The sequence below is a fragment of the Diorhabda carinulata genome, chromosome 1, assembly GCF_026250575.1.
Source record: "Diorhabda carinulata isolate Delta chromosome 1, icDioCari1.1, whole genome shotgun sequence".
Taxonomy (NCBI): domain Eukaryota; kingdom Metazoa; phylum Arthropoda; class Insecta; order Coleoptera; family Chrysomelidae; genus Diorhabda; species Diorhabda carinulata.
The window spans coordinates 20,511,991-20,533,189 of NC_079460.1; the positions used below are offsets into that span (position 1 = coordinate 20,511,991).

Sequence of the window (21,199 nt, forward strand, 5' to 3'; positions counted from 1 at the left end):
AAAACGAAAATATGACTAAAATGACTTCCATCACCCCTTATAATGTAGAAAATACGTTGCGGTTAGCATAGTATAGGTATAGGTATTTATCAAATTATTTTCAGATGCCTTCAGTTTTAGCACTAAAAGAAATTCCTTTTGAAACTGGTATCAATGGTACTATGAAGGAACAATTGAAGCTCCAAGTAAATGAAATGCATGGACTTGATCGCTACTGTATATTATTTTTGATGACATTCCTCTGTCTACAGGCTTTCATTATGAAAAGCTTAACAGTTGTAGAGGACATAATGATATTAGCTGATGGAATCATGTGAGATAAAAATTTTCTTCTGTTTATCATAGAAGGCTGATTTATTTTGCAAATTCTTGGTTTATGTTTACAGAGAGTAGATATTCCGTGTTGTAAATTCAAATGAACCGCGAAAATACATTAGTTCTGCCACGTACATCGAGGGCACTGGCATCGAATATCCGCTATGTTGTTTCCACTGAATAATAACTAAGTTTGCATTTAGTCTTGGGATATGTTCTGTAAATCGAGCCATCAATCACAAACGCTCGACCTTTGCTGAGGCAAAAAGGCGCTCGCCTGAAAACAACCTATTTCATATCAAAACGTACTACATAAATGTTCACAAAAAGTCAAAAGATATAAACTTTACATTTCTCATTATTATATAATATGTACAATGCTCATACATGAAGAGAATCATAAACGACAAGCCCTTATTGTCTGTTATATGAATTAGCTCGTATAACTGTGAATTAATTATTTTATTTGAAAATTTTGATATGTAAAATTGAAAACAAATACGATTATTTTCATTAGAGAAAATACCTGAAGATTTAAATATCGCATACTTCTAGTGTCCAATTCAATTGATAGATAGATACATTGAATATAAAATAATCGATACTTCATTGATAAATAATCTAAATATAAAATTCAAACCAGTAGTTTAATAACATAACAGTCCAACTGTGATCAATGATATAAAAAATGCACACTAGCGAAAATTATTAACGGCTAAAACTGCGAATTACTCGTTCGAAAATCTACAATACTTCTCTTGGAAATCATGACCAAACACCAGCTAAAACAAACACTAAAGAAAATATATTAGCACCTAGTAGATGACATAATTAGTGTTTATCGTCTTCTTCTGATAGCTAACTACTATTATTGGATGTTGACGATTACATTTTCGTAGGCTTCTCTGCCTACCGTTGTGTGAACCAGATCTAATATATTACACAGGCCTGTCTACTCTCTCAAGTTCCTCAACCAAGACATTTGCTTCCTTCCGGCTGCCGCTTACCATCTATCTTACCCTCAAGTATGAGTTGAAGAAGACGGTACTTTGGACCTTAGTATATGACCCAAATAGGCTGTTTTTCTTCATCTCTTTGACTTTCTCAATATAAATGTGAATTAAAAATAAATCTTTCAATTGGTTTTGATACTATCACGTGCTTAAGCTTACTATCTGATAACAAACTAGTCCAGTTTCATCAAGTTGGCTAGCTTCAAAGCTGGTTGTAAAAAATCATTCTGAAGACAGGTTGGCGGTCGATACCACTGCGATTTGCCGCTGGACCAATCAACAACGATTTATTTGTGGCCGATTTATGATTGAATTTTATAGTCGACTACAACGCGATTTCATACATTAAAACAATATGTTAAAAGTATTTGAAACATGGATTCCGCAGAAGAAACTTTGCTCCTCCTTTTCTAGTACAATTTCAGCCTCCACAAACATCCGCGGTCAATTTTGGTTTCGGTCTTGTATAGTAATCAAATTCTCGAAAAATTCAATTTGTACAGGTATCGTTGTTTTAGCTGGTACTATAAAAAGGATTTAAAACGTAAAAGCAAAGAGATACTGCATTGTAGAAAAATGTGAGTAAAATCATGGAATCATTTGAACAAATGAGAAGGTAAAATTATTGGAAAAGGAAGCATGATTAGACATTTCTAAGGGCGATAAGAGTATTGTTAAGCATTGCCAAATAAAGTATTAAAAATTGTACAGAAACACTTTTTCTTTTCACATATTTATAAGAAGTTAACAGTAAGAAGTTTTTAAAAATTTGGAACCTGAAGTGTTTTTTCAAAAATATATATCGTTTCGAAAAATCACTGCCTACAACTTTTGATATGTACATCAAAAATTACTTCTCTATCTTATAAATTATATTAAAAATTTAACTATTACCATTTGACTTTATCAATATAAAAACGTTACCTACTTAACCTATTCGCAAATGAGTTTACGTAATAAATTTATAACTAGTATAAATTATACTTGGCGTTATGCTATCAGAACGCCATAGTCATTATTTGTGATAAACCTAAAGTTGATGTGGATTCAATCACGATAGAAAAGCGGCAAGGCAATTTGCAAAACCTAACAACAATGCGAAAGTGTTAAAAGATATCATCGATGACTTCCCGCAGATATGAATCTCCGTTTCCTGAAATAAAAATAATTTAATTACCATCACAACATATAAGGTATCAATTTGAAAACGTAACACCCTCTATATTTCGGCCGCTATAGAAAATCAAAAATATCACACTTCATTTAACTCTATTTAGATAGATTTTTTTCATTTCTCTCTTAATTATAACACATAATTCAATAAAAAGAGAAATATTTAATAATATGGCATGAATTGGTAATAACATAATATAAGGGCGTTTGAAATTTTACCACCCTGCTTTAATTCTATGTTTATTTACATTTTAACTATTTTTTCATATCATTACAAGCATTTTTCAATATTTTAACTTTATCACATTGTACGTGAGTATCCAGGATAATGAATTTGAACTTTACTCAATAGCAGATTTTCAAACTAATTATTAAAAGTATACCTATATGCAGAGGCCGATTCGAGGATTTGCCGCCTCTAGGCTATCCACAATTTGGCACAACACCCCTCCACTCCCCTTGACGACAACTTACCTTGGTACCGAGGCGGGGCGGGTCGATGCCATACAGAGTTTGTAATAATAAAACTAAGATCTAATGGGTTGAATTGTTAACATCAAAGATTCTGATATTGTTTTTACCAGAAAATATTATATGTCACATCATTAAATATTTGACAAATAATTAGATTTAGAATTTGCGTCATCTCAAATATATTATTTTGTAATTTGCACATATTTTAAAAAAAGGAATATGTAATGAAAAAATTCTATTTTAATAGCAAATTGCTAGAAAAATTTGTTAATTTTTAGCCCCCAGAATTCTGTTGCCCTTAGGTATAGCCCATTTAGCCCTTTTGTAAATCCAGCCTATGTCCAAATCTTACTTTCTTCATTATACATTAACAAAAAAATAGAATCTCGTAAAATATCATTACAACAAATAAAATATATCAGATTATATTTTTTGCCACAGGAATTCAAAGGCTTTGTTGATTTCTATGAAGCAGTTGACTGTGTCTTTAATATTAAACCGAAATAGTCATAGGCACCTGATAATGCAGACTCTCTAAAGATATCAAATCACAATGAATAAGTTTGATGTGATTAAAAAATGAGTCTTCTTATCATAACAGCTTCTTTCTTAGTAACCTGACCCATCTAACCCCAAGAAATGGTTTTAAACCAGGTCTCAAGAAGCTTGCTAAACGTTATTATAATTGACGAATCTATAAGCCCTTAAAATATATTTTACGTCAAATATAATGAGCTGTTTTATATAAAGTACTAATTTTGATTAGTAGTTAAACCACATGTGATTTATTCAATTCGTATTTAATCGATAATTATCTTACCTCGGGATGATAATTGATACATTTTGGTGGTCTTTTCCTGTACAAACTATCTTTTGGCTTATGTAAACATCCTCCATTTTTATTTTCATAACTAATCTCTTGAGGTATAATACTTAATTGTTTACTACCACATGAACATACGGTATCTACCACCAGCAAAATCAAATTACTATGTGGTATCTTTTGTACACTAAATGGTCTGGAAATGAATAATTAAAACGTCGTCAAATATTTAAAATTCATTCAAATTACCTTTCACAGCCGCTACTATGACAGTTAGTGAGCTTTCCTTTTAAAGGATTGCTTTGGCCACTAGTATTCAACTTTTCTGGTTGTAAAATATACAAGTCTACTTTACGATCACATGGTCTAACTCCGAACTGTCCCATATCTACTCCTTCCATTGGATCAGATTCGTATGGTGGTATGAAGGATGGAGAGTAAGTATTAGAAGGAGGAGAAAATATTGGATCTAATTCGTCTGGTGTGTCTTCTTCAGTTGGATACTGCTCGATATCGTAGTCGGAATAAATATCCACCATGTCATCTATTTAAAACGAATCCAATTAAGATGATACTGAGAAACACAATATGACTCACCTGTATCCTCGCGATTATAAGCTAGAGCCGTGGAGTACACAGTGCTAATTTTTGAGAACAGCACAAGCAATGTTTGTAGAAGAATAGCGAGGGCAGTCTTTATAGGTTTAAATATCTAAAACAAATATATCAATCTGTTGACTAAATATGTTTTTATATTCTTGTCAAAACTTTCATTTTTCCGAACCTAATGACGCGTCAAATTCTGAATTACATCTGCAGCAAGACCTAAACCGGTAAGCGAATTACAGCAAATACAGTTTTACTAAGCTCTAACGAGTTTATTTGAACTTTTTCACCATTGTGACTAACTTAAACTGAGTTATTAGAGGTATTTAGATGCACTGAAGCTTGAAACAGCTCTTTGCAAGAGCTAGGTTGGACAAATATGCTAGAGCTCTTCGTACAGTCCCAGAGCATTGATCTCTTTTCTATTCTTCTCCACAAAACCTGTAAGAATGCGTAAGTTATTTCCTGCTTAGTTCGATGTATTTACTACATCTTTCACGGTAATAGTTTCCGAAGAACAGTCTCGAGTGTCGCCACTTATTAGCTTCTTCGTTTCCATGTATACTTCTGTGTACTAGAAGTCACTATATCTCTTTTCCAGTAGTTCCTGTTCAAATTGAACTTTCCAATGGCAAGAGCCTTAAAAGTGTAAATATGGGTCCACTAACTTTCTCACGATGGATCTATTTGATATGATATGAATTATGAAATATTAGATATTTCATGTCGCAATATCTCTTATACAAAATAATAATTGCATCTGAAATTACGTTTTTTCCGCTAGATCGACCCCAAATAATAATTAATTTGATCATGATCATGAAGATTCTAGAAATAGTAGTTTCAACTCAAGTACCTATTGAGGAAGAAAGCTGTCAAATTCGGAGTGTAGGCCGATTCATAAATTCGACTTTCCGTTTGTCGATACCGTTTGCGGGTGACGTCTGCCGTTTGATGTTCGTAGCAAATTCTACACCCTATTCATAAACTTGACGTTGCTGCCTTTAACCTAAAAATTCTGTAATTATTTTTGACGTGTGTACTACTTTTTATTTTCGTGATATTTTTGTATTTTTGTTTGTAATCCAGTATATATGGACGATACTATGGAATATAACGAAGAGAAAATACGCAAAGCTATAAAGATACAAACAGAAATAGAAATAACCCAAACATCAAGCTCCAAAATTATACGTCAAAACCACGTGACAAACGCAAATTGATTTGATTGGCTGTTTTTTATTTCTACGAAAGTTGCTATGAATGGTCGACGGAAAAAGATAAAATTTTAGTTTGAAAATCACCAACGGCAGACTGATCGGTAAATGGCAACTAGGAATGGTCTTATGTATATCAATGTTTTTAATTTTCTAACAGTAAACGTCAGCTGCAACGGTAAACTGAAAGTCAAGTTTAAGAACCGCCTGATCACTATCGAGGCTATAGCGCACGCCTCATGCCATATAGAATCTGATAAATATTCATGTATAGTTTTCGAATACACCTGTTCAAGGAAGAATACTCACTGAAATTTGATTTGAGCTACCACTGAAGTGAAATTTACTATTGGAGCAAGCTCCTTGATAATCGTATACTGGAATTTTAACGTAAATTCTATCTTGAACGAGAGAATCCATTATTGTTCCATCTATTTGGCCGAAGAATCGACCAGTATCTTCAGTATCTTCAGAAATAATTACAAATCCGTTGTTATCCAAAACGTAACAGTCTAATTTATCACTAGCGCACGTTTTTTTACAAGTATTCGAGCCTGTACACTAAAAATACAAAAATTTATTATCGTATTAAAGGAAACATTAAGAAACTACGTACTTTCGAAGTTATATTAAAAAAGTGAGATGCTAGAGTGGAATGCTGATATTGTAATCCTACTACAGCCGCTGGTGCTCTGTGACCATTATGCTCGACGAAAACAGCGTGTGTTGCTGTTATTAATGGTTTTCCATATGATCCAATATCAAAAGGTACAGAAAAAACGAAACTTTCAGGTTCTATTGAATGCTGGTCCACAGCTCTTTTATACCAAGTCTCGTCCATAGCTCGAACGTTGTTCTCGCTGAAGTGACTGCAAAAACATTTCGAATTCTTGTAGTGTTGTTGACAACGTACGAGGTAAATATGTTAAGTAACGAGCCAAACAACATGCGCCATTTTAAGCTCGTACATCATATTTGAAACGACCAGGTCGATTAGTAAATCAAGCCGCTGGTGAAATTCGATCAATAATTCGTTTTCCGAATGCAGGTAACGTTAAAATTACAGGGAAATTTATTACAAATCTGTGGAGTTAAGGAGAAATGACGATGATCTATTGAGTACTAAGAAATCTACAGCTCCGACATCGAGCTGAAAGAATACGTTACCTTATGGTTGAATGCAAAAGAGACTGTTTTATAGAGTGGTATAAAGAAACATGTTATAAGCTATAAAACATAAATAGAAAATCACAGGAGTAATGTCGAAAAAATAGTTTAAGGTTCTGGTTTTTTTCATTTTGAAATGCATCATAGAATCAGGAGTCTTACTTATCTGTTGTTACCTCACATTTTATTGCTTTGTTCATTCTGTTCATTTGGTTTTATTGCTTTGGCTAGCAGATATAATGAATACACTGCATTTTGACAGGGTTCTAGATTAATCGAAAAATAACTTCAAGGAAACAAAACTTTTAAAAATAATGGATAAGTTTGAAAAATATCATTTGATATTTTATTGATATTATTTATGTGAAGAGCTACTAAATACTCACGGTTCATTAGATTTGATGTCTGTTAAATTGGTCCATCGTAATAAACCACTTCTAGTTGCAACGAAAGACAAGGTAGATCCAAATATTTCGTATCCTTGACTGCAAAATATTCATTTGTTATAACGGAAATAAACTGTCATTTTGAGAAGGGAAGTATGTAATATTTTATTTGGAAGGAATACGCTTTACAGCCAAGAATTTACTGGGATTTGGTCATTTAAAAATTCTTCGTATAGTTATTAGGGATGGCTTAGCATTGTATGACAATTTGTTTATTGTCAGTCAGTAAATTTGATATCACTAATGTAAACATATATAATAATATTATGTACGAGGTGTGGATGGCTATTAAATAACCAGACTGGTCGTATAAAATATTTTATTTTGAATATGTATATTTATTCATTATCATCTTCAATATATACCCCACCTTCACTCCTACATCGCTCCAAGCAAATGTTCCATTGTGCACAAGAGTGCATGAAGTTTTTTGTCATCAGTTCCTTCAGGACGCAGCTTCAACAGATTCAAATCTTGGTAAAAGAGCCAACATTCAATCGCTTTGAAACTATCAATATGTACAAATATTTTTGCGAGCTTCTTGTTGTTCAAATGTGAGGATTTTAGGATTCTGTTTTCCACACACTTTTCGTATCTCAAAATTTGCCGCAAACATTCTTTATCAATTCCTATAAATTTAGTAATCGTGACAAACATTTGTTTCGATAAATTATAAGTTTCAATTGCAGTTTTTCCAAGTTTCATGTGGAGTATCTACAGCCCCTATACAAACTAAGGCGACGGCTGCACTGGTTTGTCTACAGACACGTTAGACATCGCGCATTCGTAAGGGTGGGTTTCAACCTAAACAGCTGACAGTCGCTCACGCGAACTTTTTCTGTAGCAGCGCTAGTCTCGTTATTTAAGAGACACACCTCGTATTCACACATTTTGAGAATATTCTGACTAAAATGTGAACATCTTATGAAACAATATATTCCTTATATTCCTCTGGTCTTTGGTATCTTCCAATATCTAGAATACCTCTAATTTTTAATCAACAAAAGACAAGTATTTATTATTTGGTAGCGTGAAATTCCTACTTTCGTTCAAATACACTCCAAATAAATTTGGATGGATAATTAACCAATACCCGGTAATTTTTTGACATTCTGTTAAGCAAAAAATTCATGTATAGATTGTATGAAAGGAATAGAATGAAAATTTCTTAATTGTAAATAAAATTAACAAATTACATAGTAATAGTCTTTTTTATATTAAATATTTCGGTACATAAGTCATCGATCAATAAGTCCCAGGTATTACGCAATGAAGTCACAATAGATTCTTTGGGTCGCAGTGTATATGACACCTTGAACAACAACAGATAGAGGTCGCTAAAAATTCGATTTTTACATCGAAATACTTCATTTTTAACAACAGCTGTTGAATATCCTTACATTCCCTCCAATAGTTTGTTTTTTAGAATTCTTTAAAGTAAAAAACATATGAGTTTTATTATACAATGTGGAAAAGTATTTTTAACCAGAAAAGATACTGTTGGGACAAAGTTTTGTTGCGGAAAGTGATATGGTGATTATTTTCCAAGAAAATCAACTGGTATACGGAGTTTAATCCTAGTCGTATAACCAACAATATTCAAGACTTCTGGAAAAACGGTAGCACTAACAAATATAAACCTCTACTCACTTGAACCAAAACGGCAGTCATCTGACATGACTAAACCCTTCAAAACTCTCCACCAGCGAACGAAAAGGCAACAATCGGATTGGAGGAATATGTTCTCTGTATCTTTGGATACACATGACTTTTACATGTGGACTATATGTGAAAAGGAAAAACAATCAACACTGACTAACACTATACATTGCCAAATTATCATAGCAAAAAATTATGTAAGTGGTGCTGGAGGTTCAAAGAAAAATGGCTACAAGAAGTCAAGCGGAATATATATGGGGTAAGAAGGATTCAATGGAATACAAATGATAGAAGGGAGTGGAGAAGAATAGTGGAGAAGATTAATGCCAAGAAAACGCACTGTTTCAAAATGACGAAAGCGATAGTAAAAATCAATAAATTGAACTTCGAATTTCTCTCGCAGCCACCATATTTTCCAGATCTCTCCCCAGCGACCCCGAAGAAGAGAAGAAATGCCTCTCAGTGGAGGAAGTGATAGCAGAAACACAGATCTATTTTGAGGCTAGAAAACAATCGTTGTATCAACTCCAAGGAAACTACCTGGATGGATGAAATGAAAACTTGTTGACAGGACCAGGGATTTATTGATCAATGTGATTTATAATAAAATTGTCTAATTTCGCCCTCCACTATTACTAATCATGTTATAAATTATATGAATATTAATAAAATGATTGAAATAAATAAATTTTTGTAAGAAATTAATAGGAACTTTGTTATTTTATACGTAAATAATTTGATAAACGTTGCACAAACTTCATTCTTATTCAGTTACTTAATATCAGACCTTTTTTTATTTTAATTGATTGATTTCACTTTTATATAAAAAAATAATCGTTTATAATCACTTTTTCACGGATTTATATAATATACTTACTACATCCTGGTTAGCTTTAAGTATTCAATTATATTTTGCCAAGAAATGTAAATAAGACCCTTTCAAAATGTTATACAGTGGAGTTAAGTAGATTTTATGATGGGTTATGAATCAAATATAAGCGCCGAGCACATTGAATGTTTGTAGTAAACCATAAAAACATCATCATCATTCAAAATTGATACACCACGATTATAGAAGTGAAAATATCGTATTCGAATATTAGTATTTAGTTTGTTTTTTATTCCTCTTAGTATTTCACGCCATGATTTAAAGATTTATTGTTATTCAAATGTGCGAAAATAGTTTATATTTTATCTTATTTATTTTGTCTATTTCTAACAAAAAACCATGAATAGCTCTGAAAAAGTCGCCAAATAATTTACAATGCCTACTAATTTATGTATACAATCCGAGAAAGAACAAAACGACCTTGAAATGCTTTCAACATAGGGCTGCAGCTATGGGGTGTGGAGTTTATTATTAGCAATAAAAGTAATAAAAAGGAACCACTTGATTAAATCACCAGAAATGGTCATATTTTTTTAGTATCAATAATTTCGATCAAAACTAGTTAAATGTCACTTATTTTTCATATATCATCACTGAATCGAACCCTTTTTTGCAAAAAACTTATTCGAATGGATTCAGAAAGATAGTTACCACCCTTTAAAGTATTGAATATTCCTAAATGTAAATATTCACATAACTTGTTAATATTTACATTTTTGTTAGGTTTATATCATTACAAAATCTCGTATTAACATATATTTATAAAAAGTACTTTCTGTATAAATTCCTAGTTTTTTATCATCATTAATTCAACAAAGAAAACCTTATAATAATAAGGAAAATAAATTTCCTCGTTTGAATGTTTATGTTTATCAAAATAGAACGATTGGAAAAAGAGTGGCCAACCAATTCGTCAGATTTATCGTCTTTACACTATTTTTTTTAGGAAATATTGACGGCCATGCATTTTTTTACGATTCTTACCTTTAATTTTGATTCTATATCACCCATTGATACAGATTTTTGAATTTTGGAAGGCAGACATTTGATTTCAAATTTCAACCCTATATATCGCTAATTAATCCCGATATAATACAAAATTTAGTAAGTTTATACAGAATGATCAATATACAGAATATGAGTGTAAATGATTGTATACAGGTATGTCGAAAATATGAACGTAATTAAAAGGTTTTTTCGAATTTAGTAAACCAAAAATTTATTTCCACTTTAGAATCTTATATATCATAAATCATTGCTATTCCAGGAGAAAATTTATAACCAAATTTGATCGGACTATTGAGCTAGACGTACGAGCGAGTCGTCTTTGTCTCGGTTCATTTTAATAATATTGTCAATGTTGCCATTGGTTCGGCGCATATATTTTCAAGACCCACAAAAAAATCCACTTTACTAAATACGTAAACTTAATGATTCAATTATATAAAATAATATACGTAAGTAATTTTACTGAAATCTATTTTTAAAAACATCTTATTCATTACATTTAAACTGAATGAACAAATTAATGAATGAACCAATTGAATTATTCAGCCTCGCTTATTTTAAATTATTCCTATTGATACTGAAAAATATTGATTAAAACATGTTTACAAAAATATGTTGTTTGTTTTAGTTCTCTACGTGTTATTTTTATTTACGTTTTCTTATTTAAAATAATGCCAATGTTTTGCGTCGCTTGGAATTTTCTAGATCATAATTTCTGAAAAATAAAAATATGAACACTTTTCCAATTTATTAGGAGCTTTGTGACCGAAAACTATGGGCTCGACACTCATGAGGTTATCAAATAAGAATAAATTGGAACAAACTTTTAAACTTTTGAGGCATCCCACAAATTATTTGTTGATTAATTGCAGAGTCTCTGTAATTATGGAATATCTTCTTGGGTCTTTTTATGATATTCTTCATTGAGTAATTTATACATATTACAGCGCAGTATATTACAGTAGGTACAGCATAAGTTTAATTCATAATTGTGAGGTTCGTAAAACCGAAATATTTATCTGGTGCTTGAAGGGCAAGGGGTTTGACCCACAGATTTCAAAAAACAAATTGGAACATTGGAAAATAAAATATGTATATACAATAATAAAACGTTATTTTTCTACTACTGTATATACGTACATTATACTACTGTATAATGTACGTATTACACACACTTTCGAGTGCGTAAAACTTTAACTAAGCAGTAGTACGTAAAAAAGTATTATTAAGGTCTTCGTAGTGTAGTGGCTATAGTACGTAGTACCAGGCTCAAGTCGCGTTAATGCCATTTTTTATTTTTCTACTTAATTACTATTTCTAGCTTTAATAATACAAAGTCGTCTGTTTGCTTTGTTAATTTGTTCTGAACTTTATTAAAATGTTCAAAATATTAATAAACATATAATATATTTTATAAGAAAAGTTACCATTAAACTTGTGTATTTTCGCTAGTAGAAAAAATATTGTATGCAATCCGTATGTAACGGACTTTTTTCGAGTCATGTGATTGTCGACAACATTCACATTCGTCGAAAAACGAGTTCTTTACACCCAATAACTATTTATTTACATCAAAGTATGTTGGAAAAAACCAGATGACATGCAAAAATAGCATTTTTCATTTATGAATATAATTGAAAATGTGAAAAATAAGATATGTCCAACGTAATTCCAACATTATTACGCAAAAAAATGTGACAATGATTTTTGAAATGTCTTTGGTTTCTAGTTTTTATCTGCACGGAAACATGGCGTTGTCACGTTTTCATTTTTTGAAAAACGAACGAGTTGAAAAACTTTAGAAACGTATAGGTTTTTTATATAAGAAGTAAATACGAAAATTAATTTGACTTGAAACAAACTAACAAGGTAAATTAAAATTTGATTTAATCTTCTTCAAAATATCTCCTTCCCACTTGGAAGTTATACAATTTGTAAACAGTCCTTGAAGGTAAACTTCGTCCCCATAATTTAATATTGAACGAACTTTTTTGTGATTTATTTTTAATTTACAACAAAACTTAATGCTCATCAAGACCCAAGGTTTTTGACAGATACTGTACTAAAACGGCTTCAATAGCCAAATGACAAGTAGAAGCGGGCTCAAACTTATCAATGAATCTCTTCCTACTTGGGGCAATGAGATGTACTAGTTGAAATTCAAGCAGAATTGCTGTTATATCAATTTATTCGCTATATTTTTTATTAATTACTTGTAAATACTAGAGAATATATGAATATATGCAAAATTTATTATAAAAGGTTAATTAGATGTACAGAGGAATTTAACATTCTTAAGTTTACGTATTTGTTTTTAAAAACTACTATGGAACACGTTGCCATGTTTGATTTAATTTTTAAATTGGTTGAATCACACGTTCCAAAATAGTAAATTTTATAGGCTATCATCTTTAAATCCCTCTATCTACAGTACACTCTAAGAAAATATAATGGTTCTGTCTCAAGAAAATATCTTTACCTTGTACCATACCATTGTACCATAAGGTTGCCAATAGGGCTAATGTGCAAAGAATTAATTAGTTAAACAATTATGTGGAAGTGCATAAAGAAAAATTAATATTCTTTGATACCATGCTATTTAAGTTATTTTTCTGACACTTACTGTTTGTCAGAACGCACTGGATGTTTTTCCAAACCTTCAGTTACCATTGCGTCCAAGACTAAAGACTGTAATAATGTCTTGTCACCTAAATCAAAAATACAACATAGAAATTAACGTATCAAGCAAATATTTATACTTTATGACCGAGAATTATTTCTGTTTTACTTGCCATTCTTCTACTACGTCCTGAGTTTCTATAAATTCGACAAATACGACTTTTTACAAAAGCAGAACCTTGACAACAGGGTTAAGTCGCAAAAATATAAGCCACTAAAACATATAGTTCTCTCCTGCCAAACGCTCTCCACAGATATTCGATTCATCTAACCTTGGTCAGTGTTGCAAAATTTCTGCGATTTCTGATAGATCTATTCAGCGAGATATTTTTACTTCTCTATCCTCCTCTATCTATCTGTATTTGAAAGCATTCCAACCCAAACTTTGCAGAAGTAATAAATCTTATTCCAGAGCTACCCAAAAATGAGCCCACGGCAATCCACACGCGGAAAAGCTCCATTCAAAAACATCCCAACCAACCAACAAATCCTATTCCCGAGCTACCAAAAATACCACCACGGGACTCCACATGCGAAGAAAGCCCACATCCTGCAAAGGAGTTGTCCAAAAACAAATCCAACATCAGAAAATTTCGAACCAAATCAAAACGACCAAAACCAACGAGCTTCTCTCCCTGGTTCTCTTCTAAGGAGCTAAATGCCTAAAAAATATCAAATTTGGTACATTGTATGAGTTTACATTTAGATGTTTTCATTGCTATCACAAACGTCTCACGTGGGTTGAATAAATAGTAAAGAATATTGGAAGTTGTTGAAAAAATTAGCTAAAATATTGGTATTCCTATGTAATGTACCAAGTTTGGAATAACCAGTAGCAGTTTTTTACAAAATGTACTCCAAAAAGTGACCTCTTTCGCGGGAGTCTATTAAATAAAGACAAAATATGTTATTTTGAGATTCAATCTCATTTTTAATCTGTAGTTTGTGTATGGAGTTTCTAGACACCCTATATATATAAAGTATCTTCCTATTATACATATTTAATGTTATCTTGCAATTTCTAAAACCATACTTACAATAGTAAGCGTCCTTGTCTTGTTTTGTTGATGTATGGTGATGTTCTCTCTGTAAGGGTGATCTGGGTCGTAAAGACATCCATTTCCAACCAGGTCTACGACTTCTCAGAAGAAAATGCAGTACTCTTTCTTCGGCAGTTTTGAACCACTGTTCTCCTGAAGTACCACTAGTATACTCGCAGTAGACCCTTGAATGAAAAATATATATTTTGATGAAACTGCATAGTGAGTAACAGAAATCGTACGTCAATAAAAATATATAAATTTAAGTCCTTAAAATGAAGATACGAATATAGACTATAAAATAGAAATAAATTGTGTCAAATATACTCACCAGTCTGGATGGACTCGCCAGTTATCACCCTTAAAATAGTCACTCACTGCAAAATAATAATAAATATCATTTCAAGTATTGAATGATAACATAACATAAATAATAATATATAGGGTGATTCTAAATTTATACGACAGAATTCAGGTGATTGTTCGTAAGAAATTAAGAAGGGTCTTTCCTATAACAAAATTTCCTCAGCCCACCCTTTTCCGATATATCACCTTTTGAAAGGAGGTTACCGAAATTGAGTTTTTTTTACGACAATCCATAATATGTATTTTGACTAGATGTAGTTATTTTTAGTATTTATTATGAATGATATTACATTTTACATATTTATTGTTTTCCACTCAATTTATTAAAAAAATTATAAATCGCGGCATATATTTCTTTTTCTCTGCAACTATTTTGGGAAAAAAATTAAGAATAGAAAATAAACAAGGATTTTAAGTTATAAATTTATTTCATAAAAAAGTTTTGATGGCCATCATATTGCTATATATTGAAATATCATTGTGAACGTGGAATTATTATATTCAAAGTAACCCTATGTTAGTATTGATGAAACTTTTAGTTCCTTAGAAAATCCATTGTTGTAAACTTTCGTAATTGCTGTACAAATTGATCAAGACGATAATGATTCTAAATTAATTACTTCTTGTGATAATCATTCAGTTTATTTGACATATTATATATTTTTTAAGGATTTTTGATATTACTGGCAATATCTAGAGATCTAGATCTAGTACGACGTGTTTTTCGGTTTCGACACTACCTTGAAAGATCTTGATGAGGGGGGTGATTATTTGTTTCAAATCGTTTTCAACAGAGAAAAATTGAAAAAACGTGTTTTTTGGTATAAACCCTACTTTTTTTGTACTCTAATAAAAGTCTTCATAAGAGAGTGCCAATGAGGTGATTATATATTTGATATCTTTTATAACGTGGAAAAATAGGAAAAACCTGTTTTTTGGTTTTCACCCTATCTTTATTCTACTCTAGTGGATGGTCTTAATCAAGGGGTGTCAATGGAGTGATCAAAAATGTTTGGAGGGAAACAAAGTTTTAAAAGTTCTTAAACTGAACATGATCAAATGAAATTATTTTTTCTCTCACCATTCTTTTGACTATGCTTTATCTCTTGTTCGGCCAAAAGTTCATACATGCCATATCCTTCCGGAATAGCAAGGCCTAAAGAAAACGGTGTTCCCTCAATGGGATTATAAAAATATTTATTCCTCCTCGTAGTTACTCGTCTCTGAAACGAATTAATGTGTGGATTAGTGATTTTGATTATTTATAGTCTATACGATCAAAAATGAAATTATTTAGAAGAAAAATTATTGTGGCTAATTGACAATAATGTGACAAGAGAAAATGAGTCTAAAAAATGATTGAATTGAAATTATTTTTATTTACCATATTGTCGTAATGGACTTTAATACCGATCTCAATTTCTCCTTCTTTTTGATTAATCATATCATGTCTGAGCTATAAAAAAAATATTAATAATATTTGAAACAAATAAATGTCTTATTCTCACATCTAGAAGAAGGGTATGATTTTCTCTAGGACCGTTTTCATTTTCTACTAATTCCACTTCTGTCAAATCGACAGATACGTATTTAGGTTCCAATGTATCTTCATACAGATCATTACTCTCCTATAATTGAATTATAAACATTGAAATAAAATAATATACTGCAACTGCATACAAAACCTACCAATGGTCGTAAATCAGGATGATATAATACGTGACCGTTGTTATTAACAATAAATGAATAACCATTCACTCCGAGCTAAAATTCAAATATATTATTGATAATTCATATAAAAATTCTATAACTCACTTTGTATGAAGGAACCAATTTCTTAATTTGATCTATGGAAACGTCTGTACCAACTACTCCTAAAACATTTGCGACACGCACCTACAAAATATGTATAAATATCAATTTATTTCAGAATATTTTGCAAACTCACAGAATGATTCCTTCGATCAAATACTGGAGTTGTCACAGTAGTCATAAGTTGTCCACGTTTGTCATCAGAAAAACTGTCAGCCTAAAATTCAACAATTAATTAAGAACATGAAATTAAATAAATATAGAGATACCGAAATGTAATGTCGTCTCTGCACATGTCGATTTGTTTGTGATTTGTTATTGTGTACTTCGAAATCGTGTTAAAAGTTATGGTGACTCGATCACTTCTATATAATTGAATATAAGACTTTTTTGCAATTTGGGATGAAATACCAGAAGAAAATATCCGACATTGCATGCTTTTTCAGTTTCGCAATGGTAGTAGCCCAATTTTTGATCGCTTGATCACTGTACGATAATCCGAAACGGAAAAGGCACTCTTCAAACGAACCACCAAGAAGTACTGCGAAACAGGTTTTACTTCCCAAAAGGCATTTCTGTGTGTTTGGTGAGGTATACGCTGAATTTTTATTTCGAAGTGGTAAAACCAGAACAAACTGTTTATTGTGAAAAATTGGATCCAGTGAACCAATCGAAAAGTATCCAGCAATTTATTGTCAATACAGTGATTATTCACGACAATGTAAGACTCTCTGTGTATGACAGATTTATGAATTTAGGTGGGAAGTACTGCCTGAGGCACCATAATTAACCGTTATCCCACCCACGAATCTCCATTTATTTCAATTGCTACAACATTTCCTTTTGATTAAAATTAAAAGAAATCCCTTTTGGGATTTAACATGGTCTAGTGTGTAAGAGACTGAATTCTAAAACCCAATAGGACTCAAAGATATAAAAAAGAAAAGGCACTAAGGATATGTGGTAACTTTTCCGAAAAAAGAGACCCAAAAGTTCTATCTATAATTATGATATAGTGACATCGAAAATTAGAGCTTGTCTGTTCGTAAATCAATCGTGTCACTAATTTGATGTAGAAATGCTTGGGAAGATGAAAATGAAACATATGGCATGCTGTCACTCCTCTCCAGAACACAAATAAAAATATATATGATCCTTTTAAAGAATAATGGGATGAGCAATGATGGAGTGCTTGAATATATTTTTTTGATGTTCTCATTTTCTTTTGGAACATTGTTGTGACTGTCAAGGTGAAAGCAGTGTTATCGTGAAATTAGAACAGTAATGTGATGATACCGCATCTGCGTAGTTTGCAGTGACTTTTTCAGTACTTCACTTTTTTTCAAGTTATCTAACATTGTGACAGAGATATAAACACTACTGTCAATAAAGTCTGTGTTTGAGAGGAGTTGATAAGTCGAAGGATCTACAAAATTCAAAAGCAACTGTGCACACATTTCAGACTTGGTTGAAATATTCTTCATCTTCGTGTAATTTTCGAATCTCTGAAGATAGATTTTGAAGTATTCCTTCTTTGAGTCGAAATGTTCTAAGGATTGAATTAGAGCAAGATTGAACTGACCTGAAGGACAAGGACCATCACCAGAAATGGCGCTTGAACGGCGGCAGTCGAAGCGGCAGTTGATTGTTGAATCACCGTGTCCAGTAGCTTCTTCTGTTCCTCTTTGAACGTAGCTAGAAACTGTGCGAATTGATCAGCATTCATAGCGCAATGTTTATCTCGTGTTGTCGAGGTACTACGCCAACAACCGGAATCAGTGAAAATTTGGCACCATTCTCAAGAAGCTTGGAAGACTTCACTACATCGTTCAGCTCGACGATCAACAAGTGGAGATAAAGCGCCGCATTGACCAGCTTCGGCGTTCAGTAATTCCAAAGAAGAAGGTTCGCTTTGCCCCTGAACCAGAGGGAGATGATTTGCAACCTACCTCGACTGCTCATCCTCCAAACCTACATGACTTTCAACCTATTCATGATCCAGATTCTGACCGTACTCAACGGGGGAGACCTTCAAGTTCCGGCCTGAGTCAGACTCCAACACCAGAGGTTCCAGTTGCAGGGGCCGCTCCAGAGCCTCCCACTACTGATATCAGGCTATCCAACCGTCCTCATAAAGCGCCCTCTTACTTGAAAGACTATTGTTGTGACTGTCAAGGTGAAAGCAGTGTTATCGTAAATTATAACAGTAGTAGTAATATAACCGCGGCTGCGTGGTTTGCAGTGACTTTTTTAGTACTTCACTTTTTTTCAAGTTAACTAACATTGTGTCAGAGATATAAACACTTCTGTCAATAAAGTCAGTGTTCATCCAATTTCACTGTTGTGTTCGTCTACACCTTAATATACATATAAGTAACTATGTAACGAGTAAGGGAAAGGGAACCTCCAACCTCTGTTCAAATTAAAGAGCTAAAATAAAAGTAGCTTACTCTGCCTCCAACGTACGCAGGTGTCCAATATATAGGGTGATCATATTGGTACATAACCATTGGTCTGGCCATTACTTCTATATAATGCAAAACTTTTTCTTTTATTTCATCATAATGTTGTATTCGAGTATAGTACCCTGAAATTCGTAGAATTAAATATATTTGTATATTTTTTTGTGTGAATTATAGATACCTTTATGTGCGCATGCCATCCAATGCATTTGACTTGCACTGCTGGAATCTTTTCCGATTAGATACGTGAATACTCGCACTGGACTATGGGGGAAATTGTACAACTTAAAAATATCTTTGTAATATGATGGAGGACCGTCTGTGATCAACATTATTGCCTGATTGCATTGGCACCCTTGACCTGATCGATTATACTGGAATGAATAATAAAAAATTAGAAAGGAAGCACGAGAATATAAATGGTTGGGTACGATCAAAATACAACAGTCAACCAAATAAACATGAAAAAATATAAAAACAGAATAAATCTAATATTAAAAACGTGAATTAATTCTAATCACATTTGAAACGAAGCCTTCGCATTTCTTATAAAGTGATAAATTGGTCGAAGGCAGATCTTGATCAAAATTTTTTACGAGAATTATGCTCACTGAATACGATCAGAAAGAGGAAGAGTTTTGATTGATATAAGATCTTTGTACACAAAGAAAAAAATCTGCAGCTCTAATTTCTCAAAATTCTTCATTAAATCATATTTCTTGTATGAAATAAGGAAAACGTAGTATCAAACTCGTGTTTAAGATGCTTTCAAAGAAAAAAAACATACTTATAATAGGAGGATGTAGAATATAGACTACATGAGTTGACACAAAACAGCTGCAAGATATCAGGAGCTAGAAAGAAGGTATAAGTTGGTACAAGCACTACGAGGTAAAAACCACTCAACATTTTAAAAATTAAAAATTGAATTATTCTTGTTCCCAACGTCTTCTTTTTCCATGACAGTTTCACACATTAGACGCTTTTTGATGAAAAAATATAAAATAAAAAAAAATGTAATAAAGCAATAAAGCTAAAAGAACTATGATAAATTGATACTTTCAAAAAATATATATCCCTACCTTTTGAAGAATTTCAAATGCAGTTATTAAAGCCGAAGTAAAATTGGCAATATTTTCTGGTTTCAGCGCAGTTAAAGAGTCTTTTAAATACTTAACATTTTCATTGTTTGCCTGCAAAGTAAAAAAATATGATTTAATCAAATATTTTTAAATAAAACGGTACAAACCTGAGCTAATTGATCCTTAAAACAAGGTACTGTTTCTTGCGTAGAATCAGAAAATGCGAAAATATTTACAAAATCGTTATCTGATAACGTTTCTAAGATAGCTTCTGCAGTAGCTCTCGCCAAATTAGCTCTATGTCCAGTCATAGATCCAGAATTATCAACTAATATAACTAAATCTTTAGGAGAAGTTGCGGCGTTCACATACCAAGCAGTTGACCGAAAATCATACACATTTCTATCACCTCTCGGCCTTTGCCAGACATTAGAAATTGTATCATCTGGAGGCCAAGCAATTCCTAAAATGACACGGTTATAATATTGATAAAATATAAAACAACAAAGATATATAAAGACAGAAGTTAGGCCGTCTATCGCGATTCGCTACCTTGTGGAGTGTTCGCTTGGCAGCTGTCAGAGATCGTCGCTCCGACCAAGTACGAGGTCCGAGCATGAATCATCAGCAATCATCTCAGCAACTAACTGCGGCTTATGGTGAAGATTGCATGTGCGCGAAGTACATCCGCGAATGGTGCAGGGCTTTTTCTTAGGGTCGCACAGAAGTTCATCATGAAGAACAAAGTGGAATACTGTCAGCTTCAGATTGTCCAGAAGATCGTAGGGTCACTGTCCGTGAATTTATTGAACGCATTCCTAAAGCTTCCCATAGTACAATTGATAGAAATAACTTTGGGTTACCCAGGGTGGGTGCTCGTTGGGACCCCAAATAATGACTGACGGACACAATTAGCAACGATTTTTCTGTGATCACAAGTTTCTTCAGCAATATGACGTGAGAGACAA

The 21,199-nt window shown here is 32.5% G+C and overlaps 1 protein-coding gene across 1 annotated transcript in view; it reads right to left on the minus strand.

Moving 5' to 3' along the window:
* Positions 1–1,409: 1,409 nt before the first annotated feature.
* The window catches only part of LOC130897462 (voltage-dependent calcium channel subunit alpha-2/delta-4), a 39,229-nt gene continuing 19,439 nt past the window's right edge, over positions 1,410–21,199 (minus strand). Inside the window, exons 6-25 of the mRNA XM_057806339.1 lie at positions 20,399–20,694; positions 20,232–20,342; positions 19,331–19,523; positions 19,138–19,274; positions 16,824–16,904; positions 16,691–16,771; positions 16,565–16,639; positions 16,384–16,503; positions 16,260–16,331; positions 15,957–16,098; positions 14,841–14,886; positions 14,507–14,694; positions 13,414–13,498; positions 7,175–7,273; positions 6,238–6,490; positions 5,931–6,182; positions 4,396–4,510; positions 4,048–4,342; positions 3,796–3,994; positions 1,410–2,481 (exon numbers count right to left, since the gene is read on the minus strand). Of these exons, the coding sequence (XP_057662322.1) occupies positions 2,380–2,481; positions 3,796–3,994; positions 4,048–4,342; positions 4,396–4,510; positions 5,931–6,182; positions 6,238–6,490; positions 7,175–7,273; positions 13,414–13,498; positions 14,507–14,694; positions 14,841–14,886; positions 15,957–16,098; positions 16,260–16,331; positions 16,384–16,503; positions 16,565–16,639; positions 16,691–16,771; positions 16,824–16,904; positions 19,138–19,274; positions 19,331–19,523; positions 20,232–20,342; positions 20,399–20,694 (2,942 nt within the window). The 3' untranslated portion in view covers positions 1,410–2,379. The remainder of the gene's footprint in view (positions 2,482–3,795; positions 3,995–4,047; positions 4,343–4,395; positions 4,511–5,930; positions 6,183–6,237; positions 6,491–7,174; positions 7,274–13,413; positions 13,499–14,506; positions 14,695–14,840; positions 14,887–15,956; positions 16,099–16,259; positions 16,332–16,383; positions 16,504–16,564; positions 16,640–16,690; positions 16,772–16,823; positions 16,905–19,137; positions 19,275–19,330; positions 19,524–20,231; positions 20,343–20,398; positions 20,695–21,199) is intronic.